Below are 23,667 nucleotides of genomic sequence, written 5' to 3' on the forward strand. Positions count from 1 at the left end.
ACAGGCTTCCGCCAAGAACTGAAAACATGGTTTTTTAGGCAGGCATTCGAGACCTCTGTCTAATTTAGTTTAAATTTTTGTATGATGGGGGTAGGTTTGGATTGAGTATACTTATTGTTGTTTTGTATTATATGTTATATTTTACTCTATGTTATATTTTAGTCTATGTACGCCGCCTAGAGTGGCCGTTAATTCGGCCAGATAGGCGGCCTAGAAATAAAATTTTATTATTATTATTATTTATTATAAACGAGGCACCCAGAGGTCCACTGGGGTGTCCACAGCCATAAGAACCAAGCTAGACTCTTCTCTCTATTTTTAACTAGCGACACTGAGCACATCTACAAGCTCTGTTTAGAAGTACAATTGTTTGTGTGGAAAAGGATACACTTGTTGATTTGTACAGCTCAACTGCTTGTGTACACGGGTACACAGACTGTACTCCAACCTTGGAGGCACTCAAGAGGCAGCTGGACAACCACCTGTCAGGTATGCTTCAAGGTGAATTCCTGCATTCAGCAGGGAATTGGACTTGATAGCCTTATAGGTCCCTTCCAATTATATTATTCTACGAACGCTACATTATGAATAGTTGAGTGTACAGTGCAACTATTTGTGGATGCAGAGTCAGAGTGTACACACTTGTTGAACGTAACACGAGAACACCCCTGCTGAAATTGTAAAAAACAGACCTAACAGAGTGACAGAGACACTGGAACTTGAAACAGGAATCTTGCAGACTGGAGCTGGGACGCAACCTTGTGAATCATCACGGACTGTACGTGCCCAGGCCTCACAGCCTTCTTCAGGCACCAAAGGGAATAGGGGCATACAACAATGGCCCCTGTGATTGGCCAGCAGTACAAAGCCTCTGGATTGGCTAGGCTTGCTATCAACACTGGGAAGTTGGCTTTCTCTCTTCCTTCATCAACAGCAACCAGAAGGTACTTCTGCTTTGAAATTCAAGCTCCAGAATACTTGGCGTTCCCAACTCAAGCCCTCTCAGCTCCAGCAATGGATCACAGGGACCCTGAGCTGTAGAACACACCCTCCTGGTCTAAAGTAGGTTGATTGGCCCACAGGCCCTGCCTGGCCCTGCCACAGAGCCTGGAATACAATCTCTTGAACTTGATACTTCCCACCAACTGGGCAGTCATGGGATGCCACCTTCTCTTTCTAAGGCCAATCAAGACACACTCAAAACAGGCTGGGAAGGGTCAAGGAGAAACTTGCCTCTGCCCTAACTGCGTCCTTAAAAAGCCATGCCTCCTGCTCAGAGAACTATGGCACTAGACTCCTCTCCCTCCACAACAGGGTCGTCACTCAGCCAGGAAAGACCAGAACCCAGGCATCCCGATTCCCAGGGACCCCAATTCCCAAGGCCACTAGTAATCCGGCTGATCCTATGGTACCCTCTACCTGTAGCGGGTGGTGGAATTCATCTTGTTGTGCTGTTCCAGGAAGCGTTGCAGCTCCTCCTTGGCTTCCTTTGCCCGGAGCCGGGCCTCTTCCTTCTCCTCCTTGTCCCGTTGAGCCTTGTAGGCATTGAAAGCCTGCTTCTTCTCACTCAGTTTGGGCAAAGCGCTGGAGGACAATATAAAAAAGGGTCAAGGATGGCGCTCCAGAGTCATGCCCATCCATGGCAAGAGAGAAGAAGGGGCGGGGTGGGGTGGGGGGCAGAAAGCGGAGCCATCAAAGGAGAGTAGGGAGTTCCCAGCCACACAACAGGTTAGGCAAGTCCAAATCTAGCTCGAACTTCTCCTGACTTTTCCTTTTTCCTACAACTAATGGAGAGTCAGGGGTCCTATCTGTGCAGGGCTGGTGGGGGTGGGGTGGGTCACATCGACATGGCAGGGAAGGAAGGGTGCATCAGTTCAGGGTCGTACCTGAACCGCGGGTCATTGCTGATGAGCTTCATGGCCTGCTCCCACGATGCGCTTGCTGGGACGCCCTGGAGCCAGGGGACAGCAACATTTCAGCCAAAATGGCACCACCTCCCTTCCAACTCTAACACACAGATCCACCCCATTTATCCCTCGTCCTAAGACCAATTTAACCAATCGGAAGAGTCAAATGGTAAAGCCTTCACTTGGACAATACCAATCCAGGCTATATGTTTGCTCTCCTCCCCCTCCCCAATCCCCTCCTGCCCCTGAAAAAAAAAAAGCCTCACCGTCTGAAGAAAGCTAGAGAAAAGAGTTGACGTGCTCTTTTTCTATGCGCAAGGTTTTTTTTTTTTAAAAAAAACGTTTATTTTAAAACAATGTTTTATTTCATTGTTTTACAGGTAACGACCAACAAACAAGAACCCCCTCCCCCCTGCAAGGAGAGCACAGCGTTGACACAGGAACATAGAAAGCCAAACTGCTTTCATGCCCACCCCACTGCTGTCTATGTTACTGGCCTTCAACTGGTGGGTCCAGACACATTACTGGATTGCTGCCTGATCCAAGGTGGGTCGCAGCAGCAGCAGCAGCACCATCATCATAAAAATATATAGCAAAAAGAGGAAATGGGTTCCCAAATCCATGTTTGGGTTAAAGGTGGGTCTAGGTCTGAAAAGGCTGATTGTGGCTTTCAGACAGGAATCTTTTTCAGGACCACCTGGAGATGCTGGGACTGAACCCGGGTCCTTTGGCATGCAAAGCCTGTGCTCCACCACTCAGCTACAGTCCTACCCCTCTCCACCCCCCCAGGGAAACATTCATGTATGTAATCTCCCCCCCCCCCCGGCTGCTTAAAGCAATACAGTCCGGGGGGAAAACTTTTCTACAGTTTAGGAGATTGTACAAACTCTTCCCAAGAGGGAATATCTGGCCCTCCAGCCCGCCCGCCCCCTATCCATACCTTGTCTTTGAGCAGCTCCTTAAAAGCTTGCTTGGCTTCTTCCTTGTTGCTCCAGGCGTTGCCAGCGCCACGATCTTCCTCGTCTCTCCGGACAGGATCACAACTGGCCCAGGAAAAAACAAGGATGTCAGATGGAGCATGCTTTTTAAAAAATGAAATGAAATGAAATGAGAAAAGAACAGCCGGGGTGGCCCTTGAGGTTGTGAGCGCAAGTTCCAAGATCTGTTCTCCACAATGGGAGATGCATCTTGCAGAGATCTCAACAGAGCACAATGGGTCTCCTGGAGCTTCCATGACACAAGCTTCAACGACGGACATGCCAGTGCTCAATCCAGAGTTTCTCAAAGATTCGGAGCTCAGGCCTTCTCTTCTACCTCCGGGGCACCCTGAGCTGCCATGCAAGCCATATATTTGGTGGGTGAAAGAGAACATAAGAAGCTCTGCTGTGTCGGACTAAAGGCTCATCTAGTCCAGCATCCTGTCCTCCTCTGGGAAGTCCCCAAGCAGGACCTTGGCGCAGCAGCGCTCTCCCCACTTGTCATTCCCATCCACTGGGATTCAAGGGCATCCCACCTCCCATACTGGATGCAGTACGCAACCATACCGGAGGTATAGATATCCCCAGATTCTATACGCAAGGTTCTGTGGATTAGGAAGAAAGGATATTAAAGATGCTTTTAATATCAAAAGTGCTGCACCCTTCCCTTTACTCCTGTCACCCCACCCCCCAAACTCTTGCCAAACAGTGGGAGCCACAGTGCCCTGAGGGACAGGAACCGGCTGGCCTCCTCCTTCCACTTGCTGCTTACAGAGATCCCCCCCCAAGGCATACGCTCAACATCTAAGGCCCTCCTCCGAGTACCATCCCATCGAGAGGCTCGGAGGGTGATGACTAGAACCAGGGCCTTTTCAGTAGTGGCCCCCGAACTGTGGAACAGTCTCCCCGATGAGGTGCGCCTGGCGCCGACGCTACTATCTTTTCGGCGCCAGGTGAAAACCTTTTTATACTCCCAGGCATTTTAAAGTGTATTTTAAACAGCATTTCCGTATTTTGGATGTTGTTTGGTTTGTTATTGTTTGTTTGTTTTGTTTTTTTGATTTATTGTATTTATTGTATTTATATATTGTGCTTGTTTTTATCTTTTTGTACACCGCCCAGAGAGCCTTCGGGCTTAGGGCGGTATATAAATTAAACTAAATAAATAATAAATAATAAATTCTCCACGCGACACAGAAGGAGGTGGCAGAATTCTGGCCTGTACCACTTCAGACAGCAGGTGGGGGTGTCATGTTTCTCAATGCACCCCATTTTATTTTTTAAAAAAACTTTCTTATATAAATCTAGTGCATCTGGGAGAGAGGACTATGCTAAACCTTTTCTCTCTGGTGTACTAGGCTTATACACAGAGGGACTCTGCGGAAGTGTTACTTTTAAAAAAAAAAAAGATGTCCCTCGTTACACGCACTCCAAAATGGCACAGTCCAGAATTCTGCCACCTCCTGCAAGAATGGGTAGAACAGCGAAAGGGTGAGTGTAGAGGGGAAGCTGCAACTTGTTTTCTAGGAACAGCATCTCGCACCCGTCACTGATTGCCTTCATCTCCTGCTTGGGAACCCTCTCCAGTCCCGAGGGGGAGCCCACAAGCCCCCTCTTTGAAAGCTGAGCTGGGACGGGGAGCCTGTGGCTGTCAACATGCAAACTGGATCCCAACTCCCATCATCCCTAACCTTTGGCCATGCTGGCGGGGGCTGATGGGAGCACGAGTCCAAACACATTTGCAGGGGCACAGCTTCCCCACCCCTGGCCAAAGGTCTCCAGCAGAGGGCCCTTCCCAGGTCACTGATCCTTTATTTAGTTATTTATTTACTTACTTATTTATTTGATTTATATCCTGCCCTTTCTCCAAGTAGGAGCCCAGGGCAGAGAGATTGAGCCTGGGAGGAAGATTGAGCCTGGAAGGGACTTAGCGCATGCAAAGCCATGCGTCCCTCCACAAACGTATGCTGCCTCCCTTAGGTCTACCTCAGGGATGGGAAACCTGTTCCTGCTCCAGATGTTGCTGGTCTATGACCAACCACTGGCTGTGCTGGCTGCGGCTGGGGGGAGTTGAGGGTCCCCACAACATCTGGAGGGCCACAGGATTCCCCATCCCTCATCTAGTCTTTAATCTTGCACCCTCCCCATCCTCTTCCCCCATGTCACCTGCTTGTGATCTCCTCCTCAGCTGCAGCAGGTACCCCCTCGGTGCCTGGGGTCTCCCTTCCTTCTACGCCACCAGTGCCTTCTGTGTCTGAGGTGGCTGCAGACGATGGGCTGGGACTGGCCGGGCCCGACAATGGTGTCTCCGGTTGCTGGGGCTGTTGCTGCCTCCTGAGGAAAGGGAGAAGATCAGGGCTGGGAATACTCTGCCCTAGCACAAAACAAAACCCAATGTTTTGCTCACTGGGACCATTCATACCACCTCCCAAAATATGGATCTTTTCTCTCCCCAACAAGGGCTAGAAGCAGAAAGAGAGCAAGATGTATGCCGAACGAGGCTGACGCATCATGAAAGGGGAAGGCCAGAAGCCTTGTGGGGCCTTGAAGTCTCAAGCGCTCCAAGTCTCGTCCAACCCCTCCTGAGGTTCACTGAGCATTTTCAAGCTTCTTGCCACTGGTGTTAGGGCTAGGACAGAGGTGGGGAACATCTGGACCTCCAGATGTCACTATATTCCAAATTCCATCAACCCCAGCCAGCAGGGCTCATGGTTAGGGGTGATGGACGTTGGAGTCCCAACAAGTTCCCCACCCCTGGACTAGAAGCCTGCTTTTCTACAAGCATCTTTCAACACATGAAAAGCAGTTTTCAGGATGCCTGATTCCGCACCCGTGCCAGATTTTGATTGTACGTTGCCCAGAAAACGTTTATGTTGTGGAGCAGCATGCAATCGCCAAAAAAAAAGAAAGAATGAATAAATAAAAATGCAGTAGCAGAAAATGGAACGCACATAATATGCATAGTTCCCCCCACACCCACACATAAAAGATGGACCAGCATCTAGCTGAGCAACAGTTCAATAACTACCACAGGCCCTACTTCCATTTCCCAGTCCTCCCAGTAGAAGGCACCACGTATTGGCAATCTGCTGGGTGTGGCTTGCTTCCTCACTCCTCCAGCAAGGCCCTCCAACCACCCTTCCTCATGTGACCCTCCTCCATGGGGACTTACTCTGCTTCTTCCTCTTCTTCCTTGATCAGTGCTGAGGAAACAAAAAGCAGAGGTGGTTACCACAGTGACGTTTGGGGAAGGCAAGGCCCAGCCCCAGCCGAATCACTCATCAGCTGCCACAGACCCTCACCCTCAATGTCATCAAGCTCACGAGGCCGGGTCCAGCGGGACTCTTTGCTCTGAGTGTTGTAGTAATAGGGTTTACCGGTCTCCGAGCGGTACTCACGCCAGGGACAGTGCGACAGCAAGAGCTGGAGGGAGAGAGAAAGGAAATCTTAGGCGCTGGGAGCGGGGAGCCAAGGAGGAAAGATCCCTGCTCTCTTCCTGAAGAGAAAGCGATCTAGTGGTGGTGGCAAGGTTCCAGAATAAACCCTTTCTTTCTTTTTAAAGTCTTATAGTTAAAGAAAGAATTCCAACATTCTGTCACAGTCTAGTAGCGTGACCAAAAGACAAAATGCAGGACGGGGCTCTGCAAACAGGAGCAGGCTTCATTTCCAGTCATTGGGGCGACAAGAAGAAGGGAACAAGCTTCACCTCAACTGCAGTGGTGTTCCCAGATGCATCCCCTCCTTTCTACTTGCCCCCACATCAGTGAATGGTAGCCATTCACTCCTATGCGAAGACAATTATACGTGGGGATACTGTTCTAGTGAAAGTAAAACCTGCCCTTCCCTCCTGACACTGGGTGCCCCAGTCCTCACCGGTAGGACAGCCAGAACATCCAAGACAAATTCATGGAGGGTAAGGCCATTAGTGGCTACTAGCCTGTTTGAGGTTGCATATTGCCATCACCTGTGTTCAGAGGTAACATGCCACTGAATAACAGCTGCTGGACAGCGAGAGTGGAAGGGGGCTACCGCCCTCATGGCCTGCTTGTGGTTTCCCCAAGAGGCACAATTTGCAGGACTAGACAGGCCTTTGGTCTGATCCAACATGACTCTTTTCATGTTCTTAATGATCTGGCCTTTTGCTAACATTCAGATCATTCTTTTAAAAACAAAAATTATTCCAAACATCCCTGATACCTCACTCTTATATGGGGCTCCCAGTGGTCTCTCGTCTAAGCAACTGATCAAGTTTGCACTCACTTGGCTGCAGCAAATGCTGCAGTGATCACTTGCTTCCAGATCCTCTAGGATTAAAGAATCTGAGCGCTGGAAGGGACTTTGGAAATCATCTAGTCCAGCCCCTGCTCAGCGCAAGAATATTGCAACTATAGCATCCCAGATAGATGGCTTAAGTACCTCCAGTGGAAAAGAGCCCACCACCTCCCAAGGCAGCCTGTTCCAGTGCCAACCAGCTGTTCCTGTTAGGAAGTTTCTCCTGTTGTTTAGCCAAAATCTACTTCCTTGCACTTTCCACCCACTGGTTCTAGTCCTACCCTCTAGAGCAACAGAGAAAAAGCCAGCTCCATCTTCTATATGACAGCCCTTCAGAAATGTGAAGGCCACTATCACGTCTCCTCCCTATCTTTTCCAAGCGAAACATACCCATCTCTCAAATGTTCCGCATAGGACTTGATTGCCAGAACCCTCCATATGCGTTTTCTTAGGGCTGATTCTGAAAAAGCTCACATGGGGTTGCTGTCCCTTCATTCCCAACTCTGGCCAGTTGACCTTTGCTCATCAGGGGGCAAGAAATCTGTTTTCTACCTTACTTGCCCACACCTCGCCCAAGGCTAGCCAGGGCTCTCACCTCTGCCTTGGACTTCAGCTCATCTGGCTTTTCCCAACTTGATTGTTTGGTTTCAGAGTTGTAGTAATAAACTCGCCCATCAGGGGCCCGATGTTCAGTCCATGCAGGCTTCTGAGGGAAGGGAGAAGGGGGGAAAATGGGACTTTGGGGTAGGGATTGGACTAGGCTCCTTTTGCACGGACAGAGGAGCATGCATCTCTGACAATCACACCATTCCAAACAAAAAACTGGTGTTCAGCAAACATCTAGTATTCTGAGAATATCAGCCTCCATTTTAAATAAATAAATAGTTTAAAAGGCAAGTTTCTAGCCCTTGTGATTATGAAGATTGGCTTCAAAGCATGCGGACAACATCGGGGGAAATCTCCTAAACTGGGGTTGTGGGAAAGGTTGTTCAGTAAAATATCCCATAGTCCAGGAGTTTTTTAGTGCCCTGCTTAGTTCTTTACCCCTTCCCATGACAAGCAGAAAAAAATATGCAAATGAAAGAAAAGAAAAACAAGCAAACACGGTGCACTTTGCTTGAGTTATTCAGCTTGCAGAATTTTGATTTTTTTTCTATTTGCCCCAATTATAAGCAAACACACTTGACTTGCCTTCTACTTCATCAACAAAATGCCCCTCATGGCTATCATAGATCCTTCCCCTCTGCCAACAAGATTTCTTGTCTTTATCAGATGCTCACCCATTATTTTCTCTCTCTCTCTCCCTTCCTCCCCCACTCCTCCTCTTCCCCCCTCCCTCTCTCCCTCCGTCCCTCTCTCTCTCAGGGCCAAAGAACAGTCAATTTGTTTCTTATTTCCCAATTTCTCTTTTATTATTTGTTTCCACACTGTTTTTTCCCTGCCGATCCAACCCTACAGGAAAAGCAATGGAATGGATTGTACTTCGCTCGCCAGAGATGAGGCCAACCAATATGAGCACATTCTTTCTAGGACAAAATACCCCCACAGTTATGATACCACTGTGCAAGGAAAGGGGGGTGGGCACAGCACAGACCACATGGAGTAGATGCCCACCACCATCCATTCAGCAAACCACTTTCTAGGTTGGTGCAAGTGTAGACATGCCACTGTTTGGCCTCCCTGAAATGTTCACACATTCAGCCTCTGCAAGTCTACTCCCTCCCTCCCATTCCCATTGATTGGCTGATGTTTTACCTTCCGGCCGGCGTCCAATCCTGGGGAGCTGCCGACAATCACATTCTGTTGCATGGCACCTGACAATGGATTTGGGATCTGGGGGGGGGAAATAGACAGAGCAAAAAGAGGGGCATGTTTGTGTTAGTCCTGGATGAAACAACAAAAGAGAGAGAGAGAGAGAGATCGTTTTTCTACCCATTGGGAAAGAAGCACCTTATCATTTTCACCTCCCATCGATGGGGCAAATGCGCAAAGCCCCCAAATCATTCATAGATACTTAGGATACTGCCTTATACCACGTCAGACCATTAGCCCACCTAACTTAACATCTGGCTGGAGTGGTGCCCACGCCTGACTGATATAGTTCTGTTGTTAGTATAGTTTCTGTTTTTAACATGAAGTTGCATTTCAATGAAATGCTCGTGTATGGTATTTCAATGTTGCCCCTTGCTCTGGGACTGGGTGAGCAATGAAGAGCAGGTTTGCAATAATTTAAATACCTAAACAACCCAGTATTGTCTGCACCAAGGGTTTACCCTCAGGCAATCCTCCAGAGGCAGCATGCCGGTGAGGAATGTAGCCATCCGCACCCCACGTCCGCACACACAGAGGACACATACATATACTCTGAGCAGATCACCGGGGCGGGGGGGGGGTTATCGCCTCTTGTCTGTGATCAGTCTGGTGACCTGGGAGAGGGCAATTTCCATCCTCAATAGGGCGCTGGGCTCCACCCATCTCAGCACAACGTCTACTTTTATTTTTAACTTTTTCCTCCGCTGCTGCCAAAATCGGTAAGGTCTTAAGGTGGGGGGGGGGGAGGAACATTTGCTGGGGCAGGGAGCAAATCCAGCCCCTGAACTGAGGATTAGCCACCCCTGGTCTGCATTGACTAGCAGCAACTCTCCAGGCTTTCAGGTAGAGTCCTTTCCCAGTCCTACCTAGAGATACCAGGGAGCGAACCTGAGATATTCTGCTTGCAAAGCATGGGCTCTACCACTGAGCTGTGCTTCCTCCCCATGAGTTGTGCCCCCTGGTCGGCAACCACTTTACAAGCGCTATCCAGTCACTGCCCTAGCTATGCTCCGCACAACGGTCACATGAACACAAATTGCTCCAGCTAGAAGAGTCGCTTTTTCCCCCTCCAGCAACAAAAAGGAACATTGGGAAGGCTGCAGCCCAGCGGTGGAGCATCAGCTTTGCATGGAGAAGGTCCCAGGTTCATCCTTGGCATCTCCAGGTACGGCTAGGACAGGCCTCGCCTGAAACCCTGGACAGCCGCTGCCAGTCAGTGCAGACAGTACTGATCTAGGTGGACCAACGGTCTGACTTAGTACAAAGCAACTTCCTGCACTGCAGTTTTGAGTGCTGGGAATACGAAGCGACCGGACGGTGGAAGTGCAGCCTTGAAAGGGGGGCACTTGAACGCCACACAGCAAAAGAGCAAGAACGGAGCATTTACTTCCTCTGGGAAGGTGCTTGGCCAGCTACTCACCATAGGTCCTGCCTGGGTCACCGTGGCTGCAAAAGAAAAGAGCAGAGGTTAGAGAGGTGAGGTGGGTCATCTCACAGCGGAGAAGTCACTGCCGCAGGCAGAAGGTCCTGCAGTGAGACCAGGGAGGCTGGCTTAGTGCTAATGAGGTTCATGTATCTGTCTCTAAAGGGAGAGTGGAAAGCAGTTTGCACGAAGAACCATCTCATTTGAACTGATATTTGTTGGTAGGGTTGCAAAGCTTTTTAGTTAAAATTCTGTGCCTTCAACAGTAACAAAACAGGCACAAGTTCAACAGGGACAGTCCTTGCTTATCACTGCACCTCTGCACTCTGAGGCACTACAGCATACAGCTATAGAAGGCACAGTCTCTGTCACCAAGAAAAGACCAGAGGGCGGCGGGGGGGGGCAGTGGCAGGTTTCTGTGTTACTGGATTTTTCACGCAGACCCTGCTTCTGATCTGGATACACCCTAAATACATTCAGGGACACATCCACTGGGATACTCACTGTTGGATGGGTCTGTTGCTGGAGCTGCCTGTCAAAGAAAAATAGGACTTAAATCAAGGGGTTTGGAATCAGCTCCCTCCATAGAGGGAAGTCTTGTGCCTCTTTACCTTCAATGCACACTACATGTGGCAAAAGAAGGCTTGGTGGGGTGATCTGGAGCAGAGAAGTGGCAGGAGTGGAAAGGGTTAAGCATGTGTGCACATGCTCATGTGCACATACTGCTCCTCCACTCTGAATCACTCCCTTCCAAGAGCAACTTTACTTTTGTAAATATATTCTGTTGCCTGGGTTTGTAACATATCTAGTAAGGCCCACGTGCATCAACAGTCTCTTTTTTCAGCACTGATCCTGATACCCACATGCGCAAGCTACATCAAAGGCTAGGAAATGCTGCCTCACTCGCCTGTGCCAAATTGATAACACAACCCACGGCTTGGTGACCCTACCAGCCACCATCTGGAAGTCCTTACTCCAGTAAAGTCTGGGCAGCCTTTTTTTTCTCTTTGTGAAGAGCACCACACATCACATTCAGAGCAAGAAACAAGCCTATCTCAGTGCCACACGACAATATACACGCAACCCTCTGTGCCTTGGGGTTTGCTTTTCCCTCTAATCTACTGGCAGGGAGAGGCAAACAGGAGCGTAAGCCTCTTTAACACAGCCAGGATCGAGAGACCCTCCTGCTCCTCTCCAGGTATGACACTGAACTCCTACTGGAAGTGATACTGGTGGCACCCATGCCACTGGCTGGGCACCTATGCCTTACTCTGATCCCCTGAATCAGTGACCCTCCCAGACACTCACCCCTCCAGAGACAGCAACAGGCCCACCTGGTACCCCAGGCATTATCATCCCAGGCAGCATTGGTGGCACCATTGTGGGCATCTGAGAGAAGAAGAAAAAAGAGGCAAAGTCATAAATGTTATAGAAGCAGGTGGCTGGGAAGGCAAATAAAGACTTCATGAAGGGGCGTTACCTGCCCTAGGGGTGGTGGTCCAGGCATGGGTGGAATCATCGGGGGAGGCGGCATCATGCCTGGGGGCATAGGTGGCATAGAGGGTGGGCGTGGTCCCATTGGGGGCAATCCCATTGGAGGAAAAGGAGGAGGGATACCAGGAGGAGGCATCTAGGAGAAGAGAGAGAGAGAATATACCCCAAGTCACATGTACCCAAGACAGCTGCTAGCAACCTGACCGTGCCTTGGGCCTTTGTCAAGTAGAAATGAATTGGGTCCAACATCAGGACAATAAAAAGGCAATACTTTCACAGGACAAAGCCTTCCAGAGCAGCATTATGCTTCAACAGATAGGAGAAATGTGCATATGCACACACACATGCACTGACACACACACTTACAAAATCCTACCACTGACACAGTCAACTGACAGACTGAAGTCCAGATAATGGTCCCCAGTCCATGTTTTACAGACTGCAATTCCACACTGTGACTCAAATAAAGGACAGTGTAGAAAGACAACAGGTTTTGAACTCCTTCAAAATTTGTAATGACCTTTTAGTCTTTCAAGACATATCACTGCCCGCCATTACCAGAATAAGTCCTGTGATATATCCACCCACCAGGACACTTCCAATCACTAGCGAGCGGTACAAATTGCTCTTGGAGGATGAGTCTGGCTGGTACTCAAGTGACTGATCAATATATCTGAAGTCAGGAGAATGTATTCTACCATGTAATAACAACTGCAGTGCCTGCTGTTGTTTTTTGTAAATTGGTTAGTTTGCATGATTTGTATTCAAGCCTACTTATATTAACATTGGTTTTACACTAGATTAACTGTCAAAGCTTCCTTGGCCCCAAGAAACCTAGGAACTGAAGTTTGATAAGGGTTCTGAAAATTCTCAGAGATTCCTAACCTCCCCTCCCTGAACTATAATTTCCAGGTTTCCCTGGACAAAGGGAATTTACATCTCAGAAAATGAGTTCTTTTTGTTTGTTAATGCAAATTACAAAAATGAAATTTCCTTTACAAACCACTCATTTCCACCTGCTCCATTATAGCGAGCACCCCCTGACTCCATCCAATCCATAGGTGCCAATTGACACATAGATTTGAAAATGGTGAAAGATAAAGGGGAGGTGGCTGTTAAAACAGTTGAAGGGTGCAATCCATCTGGAAGCTCTCCTGCGCAAGCCCCACTGTAATGTATGGGAGCTGTGCACAAGCACTTATGTTGCATATATTAATGGGGCTTGCACAGAATTTCCAAGTACATTATGCCTCAGGTTTGTAGTATAGATGTGGTCTTAAGCAATTTTTTCTCTCTAGGCCAGGGCTGGGGAGCCTGTGGCCCTCCAAATACTATTGGATTCCATCACTCCCAGCCAGCAGCTCAATAATCAGGAATGGTGGAAGTTGTAGTTCAGCAACATCTGGAGGGCCAAAGGTTCCCCACACCTGTTATAAAGCATCATCACACTGATTGTGCTATATTAGAATTATTACTATTACTTTGCTGCTATTTAAAAGGCAGATATAAACACGCCCTCATGTCTTTCACATATGCTAAAGATACATCCTAACATACACTTCACCAGTCACATATAACGCCTTCACACACGCATACATCATACCACCCCTCACTGCACAAGACCAAGCAACCTGGATGCTGTTAAACATGCTGAAGAAAAGTTGGACAGCAATTAACTTACAAAGGGAGGAGGGAGAATTGGTGGTGGAGGTGGGGCTGGAGGAAATGGAGCTGGCTGCCCAGGAGGCCCACTGCCTGAATCTGGAGCTGACTGCAAAAAGAGAGAAGCAGACTAAATGCAGGGGAGTTGGGGATGAGGGTGGAAGAGGCACGTTTATTGCTGGGAAGGGTAAAGGCTGGTGGGGTTAGACAGTGGGTTTAAATGGGGCAATCCCAGGAAGAAATCCCCGCTCAGCCATGAAGCCAACTGGGCCCCCTTGAACAAGTCTCCCTCTAGCAGCTTCATAAGAACATAAGTAGATCCCTGCTGGGTCAGATAAAAGGCTCATCCACTCCAGTTTCTCCACTCAACAGATGTTCCCAAAGACCAATGATGACAGCCTTTCCCCATTGCATCTGGTTGTCCCAAGTACACTGTTTCAGGAAACATACCCTTTAGGTATCATGGCTAACAGCCATCGATACACCTTTTCTCACTGAATTTGCCCAACACAAACAAGTAAGCTAATGGCCGTCTCCTTATCTAGTGGTAGTGAATTCCTTGTGTGTTCGTGTGCCCACCAATAAGGCTGGTGAGCACACAAGACTAGAAGCAGTTTGCCCAGTGGGACAGAACTGCAGCAATAGCCTCTTGGCAGCTACGTCACTGCTGCTTAACAGGAGGGTCAAGGCAACAGTGAAGACAGGACTGTGCCGACGCACTGGCAAGAGCACTAAATTGGCTCTGGCTGTGCATCCACACAGCCCTGACCTTGCCACCGCCCGGCTCCTAACAGCAAACAGTAATGACTATTGCTGCCGAGCCACTCCTGCACAAGACAGTGTCTTCTCAGTGGTGGGTCCGCAGTCATGGAACTCTCTCCTAGTTAGTGTTCACTGGGCCCCTTATGTTTTGGCTTTCAAGAAAGCTTAAAAATGTGTCTTTTCCTCATTGCTTTTCCTCAAAAGAGATCAAGTTATCTAATTCATTTCTCTCCATGTCTATTTCCCTGTATGCAATCAATACTTCTTATTCTGCCTGATGCTCTATTGTTTTAATTTCTCTTTGTACATCATCACTTTAATGAGGGACTGGCTCTGAAATCAACTAATACATAACTGGGATAAATGAAATCATAAAAAATATCCATTTTAAGTTGTGCGAAAAAGTACTTCCTTTGGTTAGTCCTCTTGACTTTGCTCTACTGCCTGCTGAGCAATCCCAAGTTGCACTATGGGTGCAACCAAAAAAGTTTCTTTCTGTTCGACACCATTCATCATTTTATAAAACCCTATCATCCCTTTCATAATGCATCAAATGCTTTAGCCTTTCCTTTACGGCAGGTGCTCCAACCTATTTATCATTTCAGTTGCCTTTTTTCTGTATGATGAGTGGAGCATGGCTATGTTCGAGGAGTAAACTTGGATTAATACGCATATGCACAGAGGGTGAGGATCACCAGGAATGATGTGGAAAATGATAAGAAATGGCTACATTTTGGAGTAACAGCACTTGGTGATAAATGGTAACATTTCTAGACAACAGATTTGTTCACACGTCACGGTAAACCAAACTATGGCTTACTTGACTGTGCAAACATGCTGGCTCCTGGATAGAAGCTCACTCCTGCTTTGTTCCGCCCTGGTCCTCTGAGCACAGGGCAGTGAAGCCACTAAGTCAAGGTTTGGTTTAACATGTCATCCAAGCCCCAGTTCACGGTTAGGGTCTCTCCTCCTTAACCATGATCTGAAGCCAAGGTTTGGATGACTTGCTGAGCCAAACTCTGGCTTCATGGCTGTGTCGCACTGTGCCAAAAAGACTGGGGGAGGAGCAGAGCAGTCACCGTAAGCCACTGTTCGGTTTATCACAATGTGTGACCCAGCTCAATGTCATACTCTCTCCAGCATAAGAAGATCCCAAATGTGAAAAAGGCTGGGCAAGAGGAAGGCAAATCTGTATTATCCTCTTGTATGACTAAACTGGAGGAAATTTCACCTCAATGTGGGAACATAGCATCTAGCGCCAAACTGCCCACTGGCCTCCATTCATTGCCCTAAATCAGAACAAAAGAAGCTGCATCATATTGGGTCAGCCATTTAGCTGAATGTTGTCCACATTGACTAGTGGTGGCTCGCCAGGGTTTAAAACCATAAGAAGATCCCTGCAGGGTCAAGCCGCTGGTCCATCTAGTCTAGCGTCCTCTTCTCACAGTGGCCAATCAGATGCCCCAAAGGGAAGCCCGCAAGCAGGATCTCAGCACAACAGCACTCTCCCCTCCTCTGGTTTCCAGCACCTGGTACCTGGAAGCACACTGCTTCTGGCCATGGAGGCAGAGCATAGCCATCGTGGCTAATAGATTCATCCATGAATCTGATCCTTTTTTCAAAGCCATCCAAGTGGGTGGCCATCACTGCGTCCAGCGTGAGCAAATCCCAGAGGTTAACTATGCACTGTGTGAATAAGTGCTTTCTTTCCTTTTCAGGCAGGAGACTTTCCCAGCCCTACCTGGAGATGCCAGGGATTGAACCAGGGACCTTCTGTATGCCAAGCAGATGCTGGACCAATGAGCTCTGCCCCTTTCCCTCATGCATGGCCTGGGAGAGCCCTTCTGGAGCAGGGGAGCCATGGAGTTCTTTCAAGCTTCTTGCGTGAAAGTCCATTCCACCCCAATCTATGGAGACTTGTTTCCACATATCTCCAACTTCCTTTCACCTCTGCGGTGACATCGACAAGCTTGCTGTTTTGTTCCATCCTCAGGGAAGCTTTTACAAGCTACCCCGATGCGCTCTGCTTAATACTGAAGCAATCCTCAAAGCCCAGTTCTGGTTTGCATGGCAGTCTGGATCTCTGGCTGAGGAACAGACTTATTTAGTATACACATCAGTGTGTGACCATGTTGACATGTGTGTGTCTGGGTCACTGAGTCCACATATTTGTGTCTACATCTTACACATTTGTCTGCATTGTCTATTTGCAGGTGGGCCTCCAAACATGCATCATTTCACATAGGCCTATGTAGATTGGCATATATGACACTAAGGATTACCTGTATGCAATGTATATTTAAAGATGTGAATATTTATGTGTATCAGTGAACATTTGTATTTGTGCATCTATATATCTTAGCAGGGGGTTGCACCTATCGCTGCATGCACACATCAGGGTGTGCATATATATTACCTGTGCACATATCCATTCATTGTTGTGTGCTTGCTCCCATAGGCAGTGTTTCTGTGTGGGTGAGGTGTAGATAGAGATGAGACAGCAGACATGGCGCAGAACACCACGTTCCTATGGGAGACTCAGATTTGGCTTCCTGCTCAGCCATAAAGCTCACTGGAAAATTGCTGTCTCGACTGAATGTGGCTTATCCTTGTGATGCCAAAACACTAGGCAAGGAGCATTGTTAGCTCTAGGTTCATCCCCTGGGATAAAGCAGGCACAAAATCTACATATGTTTTATGTGTGCACCTCTTCCCATATCTGCACATGAGTGTTTGCACATGTGGAGTTCACACCCCACTGTGTGCGCCTGTATAGATCTGGATGTTTTTGCATTTTTTTGGTATGGTGCATGCATGTGTCTATCTGCACAAACCAGAATGCCTCGCCATCCCGGTTGCCCATCTTGTTACCAGCATCCTCCTCCCAGATTCTTCCCGCCGTGTACCCAAGGACTTCTTCCACCCTCTCCCGCCTAATTGCTCCGAAGACTCCAGCAAGGAGGGAGGGGGGCATGATCATTCCCCCATCCGTGCAGAAGATGGGGAGAAATTTGGCGCATGAACGATTTATGCATCCTTTCCCCCCTCCCTCTCCCTCGCAAGCTTCGATCGTGCACACACACACCCCTCTACCCCCGAACCCATCTCCGCCCCGGATCTTCGGGGGAGGGGGAATAACAAAGCGGCAGACATTACCATGGCCGAGCCTCGGATCAGCTGGGCGTGCAGGCGGGCAGCTCAGCCCACCCGGCAGTAAGGGCGGACGCGATTGGAGGAGGCGGGAGGAGGAAGAGGGAGGAGGGAGGGAGGGAGAGGGACGCAGGCGGGATCCCTTCCACAGCAAAGCACAAACCCACGGGAGGGAGGGGGCAGGAACGAGACAGAAGCACGAGCAAGGGAAAAGAAATCGGGGGGGGCGGGGAGCGTAGCTCAGCAAGGGGGCAGGACCATGCAACAGAACCAGTCCGGGATCGTCCAACCGGAGCCTGTTTCTCAGTGCTAGGGCACAGCCCTTCTGCAACGTCAGAAGTCATGATTAAAAAGAATGCCTCTGAGCATGTGCAGAAAGCCTCCTTGCCTTTTGTATCAGTCAAACAATAGGGATGGCCAATGCTCATAGCACAGCGTGCGACAATCCGAGTTGCGCAAAGCACTTCTTCGGGTGTTATTACATTCAAGAAAAAACAAAATGAGGAAAACAATGAATAGCTGTTTCAGAAGGGGGGGTGCTACTACACAGGTTTGCTGATTGTAAAGGTGCTAATAAAGCTGGTAATTGTCTAGGGAATGACGTGCGGGAGGGGACAGGCCCTTCCTGTCTTCAGACGTTGTTGGGCTGCTGTCAGCAGGCCCTCTCAGAGGTCCAGAGAGGCCCTGGCCCGTTAACGTTTGAGCCCCCCAGCCATAATAAAAATTTAAAAAATGTGACACATGAAAGCAAAATAAGGCATTAAAGAGAGTGAGTGGTTTGTTTATATAATTAGATGATCTGAGAGGACATGTTCATAATCTAATTTTGTGATATCAGAGTTGATGTGTTTTTATTAATATTTATGAACATTTAAAACTCTTTAATGTGACAAAATCTATATCAACAAAAAAGCATCTTTTACCAAATCACCTCTCTTATTTGTTTAGATTTGCAGCTCTTAGCTGAGAGTGTGTGTCATGTTTTGGGTCCAATGCACATAAAAGCAAGTTGTGAAACTTATCAAATGTCAACATATTATAACAAGTGCCTAAATTTGAGGCCAGGGGAAAATGCCTCTTCTGCCCCTACCCCTCTGATTGGCCCTGAGTGGCCAATGGACAGGGATGGGAGTTGTAGTCCAACAACACCTGGAGGGCCAAAGATTGCCCAGCCCTGTCTTTAAAAGGAGTGTGATGTGCAGAAATCAATAGGTGACTTTTTTCACAGCATGGGGAATAAATATCACCTCCACATTACAACCACAGCTTTGGTGGCCTGGCTGAAAAGATTGTAGGTAACAGAAATGGAAGATGGCATTCTTGTAGACTTACAGTACTGTACTATCCTATATGTGCCTACTTAAAAAGTAAGTCCCATTGATGTCAATCAAATTTATTCCCAGGCTGCAGCCTTTCCCAGCTTTTGGGACCCTGGATGTTGCTGGACTACAATTCCCATCATTCCTGACCATTGGCCATGTTGGCTGGGGTTGATGGGAGTTGTAGACCCACAACATCTGGGGACCTAAAGATTGGGAAAGGCTAGATTGCAGCCTTAATTAGGTAGTGCTTTGCCTTCAGTTAAGAGTACTCAGAGGCATCCTCAATTTTGTAAACTGCCCTCATATTGAGGGGTGATATAGAAATGTTCAGAGTACAGTAAGGCCCCGCTTTGCAGCGTTCCACGAATACAGCAGTTGTCAATTGCAGAAAGGCCCCACTCCTACGGCGCTTGTTCCACTTTTACAGCATTTTTTGGGCGTCGGGAGCCATTTTAAACAATGTTAGTCAATGCGTTCCGCTTTACGGCAGATTTCGCTTTACAGTGTTGGTCCGGAATGGAACCTGCCGCATGAGCGGGGCACTACTGTATATACAGCCACGAGAGTGGCTGTATACTATAGCTAGCGGGGATTTTTCACATTCCGCAATGTTAAATTGAAAATACCCCCCATGCCATTCTGAGGCTTCCTATAAGCTCATTTCAAAACAAAACCTTACAAAACTTATAGTCCTGAACTCAGAAACACTTGCTTAACAACGCTGTCAATTTTCATGGTGATACACAAAACAGTCAGAGGGAATAGACAGTTCAAAGTGTAAAAAGAGAGAGAAAAACCTCAGAGCCCTTTTGGACTTTTTTCTCTGTTCTCATAATCTGTTGAAATTCATTAAAAATCAGCCATGTTCACAGAGTACCTGTAATCCTAATACTGATGTTGCCCCATACTCCGACCTTCATCTGCTGCAGTTTAAAAGTTTAAAAAATGCCTGGCTGATTTTCAATTAATTTAATAAATTTTGGCTGGGACCCAATGATAGCGCGGAGCATGCTCAGTAAGAACCAACTGTCAGAGTTCTAAAAGCCTCACAGCTGCTGGGCTTGCCTAATCAGAGGGCCACACCCACACCAGACTTTGATTTCAAGTGAGACAGTCATGGCTTCCCTCAAAGAATCCTGGGAAGTGTAGTTTGTGAAGGGTGCTAAGAGACTCCTATTCCCCTGAGAGAATGGTTTAACAGTCAGCCACTCTGACTGAAGGTCTGTGAGGGGAACAGGGCATCTCCTAGCAACTCTCAGCACCCTTCACTAACTACACTTCCCAGGATTCTTTGAGAGAAGCCATGACTGGCCAAAGTGAAATAAAGGCCTGGTGTGGATGTGGCCAGGGAAAGCTTTGGTTTAAATTTGGGTGGGAGGCTACATGTGTCTGCTGTAGAATAAAAAGGTGGGGGAAAGCCTGAAAAAGAATGATTCTGTTTACAATGTTTTCCTTTTGGAAAGGAAAGGCGCTTCCCTTCTGCCCAGTGCCCACCCACCCAATCTCCTCCACTCCCACTCCCTGTCCCTTCCCTGGGTCAGTGTTGGACTATGACCTGGGAGACCAGGGTTCGAATCCCCACACAGCCATGAAGCTCACTGGGTGACCTTGCGCCATTCACTGCCTCTTAGCCTCAGAGGAAGAATCACCTCTGGATACCGTTTACCATGAAAACCCTATTCAAAGGGTCGCAATAGGTGGGGATTGATTTGAAGGCAGTCCATTTTCATTTTCAAACATGATTGCATAGAAATAAATCCCACTGAACTCAAAAAATATGCAAATGATCAAACCCACCCTCCCTTCTCTTTCCTCCTATCCCCTCCTCTTGCCCCTTCCCTCCCCCTTCCTTTGCCTCTCACTCTCCATCCCCTTCCAATCCCCTCTTTTCCCTTCCCCTTCCCCCTCCTCCCCTTCCTCCTCTGCATGGTCAGTTTTACCTATCTTAAACATGATTGCACGGAAGTAAATACCATTGAACTCTATAAGCATGCAAATGATCAAACCTGCTCTCCCCTCCACCTTCCTTTGCCCCCCTCCAATACGCTCCTTCCCACTCCCCCTCCTCCTTCCCCATGGCCAGTGTTTCCTATCCTAACCAAGATTGCATAGGAGTAAATCCCCTCTCCTCTCCTCTCCCTTCCTCCTCCCCTGCCCACTCCAGCCCTCCTTCCCTCCCTCCCCCGGTCAGTTTTACCTATCCTAACCATGATTGCATGGGAGTAAATCACACTGAATTTAATAAACATGCAAATGATCAAACCTGTCCTTCTCCTCCCCTTTCCATCCTGCCTCCTCCCCTCCCAGTCCTCCCCCCTGCATTTCCTCCCCTCCCCATCCTCTGTGGTCAATTTCACCTATCTAAGCATGATTGCGGGGAGTAAATCCCATTGAACTCAATAAGCATGCAAATGATCCATCCATTCTCAGCAAACTTGGACAGGATCCCATTTCTTACCTCCCAGATTAAAAAGCAGGGAAATTCGCTAATAGGCAAAAAACCTTGCGGTTTAAGAACATACCTATAGCCAACAGCTATTCTATCAATCTTTAAAAAGCAGGGAAATTGGTCAGCTATAGTGAATATACCAGGAGAGCAGGAGACCTGAACTCGTCTCTGAGATATTGGACTGCCCTACAAATTGGTCAAAATGCAAACACCATTTGGGTTGGTCTTTCACAGTCCAATCCACTTCCTGTGTAGCTTGGAAGAATTTGGTAACATGTGCCTCTGAGCATATGGTGAGTGGTGGCAACACTTGCCATCTCCAAAGATAGAGAATTATATTTGTGTATGTTTGCTGGTGTTCTTACTTTGTTTCTTTCCTGTGTTATTAATGTTTCTACGGAGAATCTACACTAGAAAATTGTCTCCATTTTGGTTAATGATTGTGCCAAGGTATTGATAATCCTTGACAAGTTCAATGTCCTCATTGTCAACTTTAAAGTTACATAAAATTTCTGTTGTTATTACTTTAATCTTCTTGACGTTCAGCTGTAGTTCTGCTTTTGTGCTTTCCTCTCCAACTCACTAGAAACCATTAATCACAAAACACAAAAAGGTCTATTTTCTTCAGGCAACAATTAAAGGTGAGCTTTGTTTCTAAAATACGGTATTGATTGACTTATGTAGTTTGCAGGAGCCTTTCCCCTGCAGTTGACTCCACTTGAGTCTTCCTAGGCCGGAAGGTACAAGGAAAACGTCACTTTTTCATTGTCCATGGTCTTGCCAGCAGGTGGCAGTCTATGCCCCCTTTATAAGGTCAGGAAACGCTCCCAGTCAATAAACAAAAGGTTTGTTGTCCTCCCTAGGGATAAGCAATGTTTTTTTCACCCATGACAGTAAAAACTTCTTTGAGCTTCTTTCATGCTTTCTGCAATGATGCGCTGATGATGTTAATGCAAGATAGAAAGAATGTGGCCCCACAAATGTTTGAATACAGGCCATAGGGACGTTTCCCCCTCCAGATTGTACCTTTACCAATATTTTTTTCTGCCACTGAGCTCAAATCTGAGCTTGCTGTAGGATTGTTGTAAAATTGGAGGTCTGTACAAGAGATGGTTAATGGACCCAGAGGAATTGTTGGGGACTGCCCTAATGGTCCTGGCAAGGTTGGCAAGTATCGCCTTGGATAGGGAAATGACAGGTAAATTGGCCCACAATTACTAAGAAATGGCTGAAAACCCCTCTGGTTACAGCCAGTTTGGCAAAAAGACATGCCTTGCTGCCCCCCTGCACACCTTTAGCTAAGGGGGAAACAATCTAGGGATGCTTCCAGAATAGACAATTTAGCAGCACCCAATCAGTGCTTTTCTGCTTTAAACTGGAAGTGACTCTGCTTCCAGACTTCTAACACTCTCTGTTGCTAAGTGGGCAGCCCCCAATTGCCCAGCCCCAAATGTTGGAGGGGGTTGATTTTCAGGGACTTGGTGAGGGAAGGGTTAAAAACTCCCCCCCCTCATTGCACTCCAGAACATTATTGCCACTGTCCTACTGTGGGGGAGGGGAAGAAATAAAGGTCATGCTGTTTGGAAAAAGAAGGGTTAAAGTGATAAAGTTGGCTTCTAGAGATGAGTGGCACACCACAGCGAAGGAAACAGCCATCTAGGAAATGGCTATAGCAATTGAATCGGTCAGAGTAGCAGTGCCATCTACAGTTGGGAGAACTGTGCAGCTATTCCATTCAGTTTTTAAAAATTAGATTTTCTAGAGCTGGGGGGCAGGATAGAAGCTGAACAGGGAAAACAAGAGAAGGGGGATGTTTTGCACATGATGATGTGCAGATGCTGCCCACCCCCCAGCAAGTGAACAAGATTTGGCTATTCCACAGTAAATGCCCAGTGTGGAAGCAACCTAAGCGTCTGAAGGACAACTTAGGCATCTGAAGGACAACTTTGAAACAGAAACAGAGATACAGAGAGTGGTTTCTGGGCTCTGTGTGCTGAAGATCTGATGTAGCTGCAATGGGCTTTGAAGTGTTTAAGCTTAGCTCTGTGGCCTCCACCTATGCTCAAACTGTATATTTGTAAAGAAACACAAACAAATGTGTTGCATGTGAGAGATGCTCCTCCTTCAGAACAATGGACACACAGGCCTGCTGTGGTTTGAGTCCTGGAGCCTTGCAGCTGGCAGACGTTCCCACCCCCACCCACCCCCGGGAGGAAGGAAAGATAAATGGCGGCATGCTGCACCAGGGGAGCGATAACCTTCTCCTCCATGGTTAACATAATTTCAGTTTTCTGGCACTTTCATAGAGCAGAGAGGGCAGCTTACGGGATTCCCTTGGTGAATTTGGACTTTTTACTGTGTTTATGTATATGTTTATGTATATTTTTATTTATTTATTTATTTATTTATTGTACTTTTAGACCGCCCTTTAGCGACA

The 23,667-nt window shown here is 47.7% G+C and overlaps 1 protein-coding gene across 4 annotated transcripts in view; it reads right to left on the minus strand.

Annotated features, from left to right (window-relative positions):
* Positions 1-17,552, minus strand: part of PRPF40B (pre-mRNA processing factor 40 homolog B) — a 35,646-nt gene extending 18,094 nt beyond the window's left edge. For 3 of the 4 annotated variants that reach the window (XM_061614854.1, XM_061614858.1, XM_061614856.1), the window contains exons 1-14: positions 17,466-17,546; positions 13,567-13,656; positions 11,872-12,021; positions 11,700-11,780; positions 10,896-10,923; positions 10,389-10,414; positions 8,912-8,989; positions 7,752-7,862; positions 6,187-6,307; positions 6,057-6,087; positions 5,051-5,218; positions 2,848-2,950; positions 1,887-1,951; positions 1,420-1,584 (exon numbers count right to left, since the gene is read on the minus strand). In XM_061614854.1, coding sequence (XP_061470838.1) covers positions 1,420-1,584; positions 1,887-1,951; positions 2,848-2,950; positions 5,051-5,218; positions 6,057-6,087; positions 6,187-6,307; positions 7,752-7,862; positions 8,912-8,989; positions 10,389-10,414; positions 10,896-10,923; positions 11,700-11,780; positions 11,872-12,021; positions 13,567-13,656; positions 17,466-17,468 — 1,220 coding nt within the window. In that variant the 5' untranslated portion in view covers positions 17,469-17,546. Of the gene's footprint in view, positions 1-1,419; positions 1,585-1,886; positions 1,952-2,847; positions 2,951-5,050; positions 5,219-6,056; positions 6,088-6,186; positions 6,308-7,751; positions 7,863-8,911; positions 8,990-10,388; positions 10,415-10,895; positions 10,924-11,699; positions 11,781-11,871; positions 12,022-13,566; positions 13,657-17,465 lie in introns of all 4 variants that reach the window. The other variant, XM_061614855.1, reaches the window with a different exon arrangement.
* Positions 17,553-23,667: the final 6,115 nt, after the last annotated feature.

Source organism: Rhineura floridana, chromosome 3 (genome assembly GCF_030035675.1).
Source record: "Rhineura floridana isolate rRhiFlo1 chromosome 3, rRhiFlo1.hap2, whole genome shotgun sequence".
Lineage (NCBI taxonomy): Eukaryota > Metazoa > Chordata > Lepidosauria > Squamata > Rhineuridae > Rhineura > Rhineura floridana.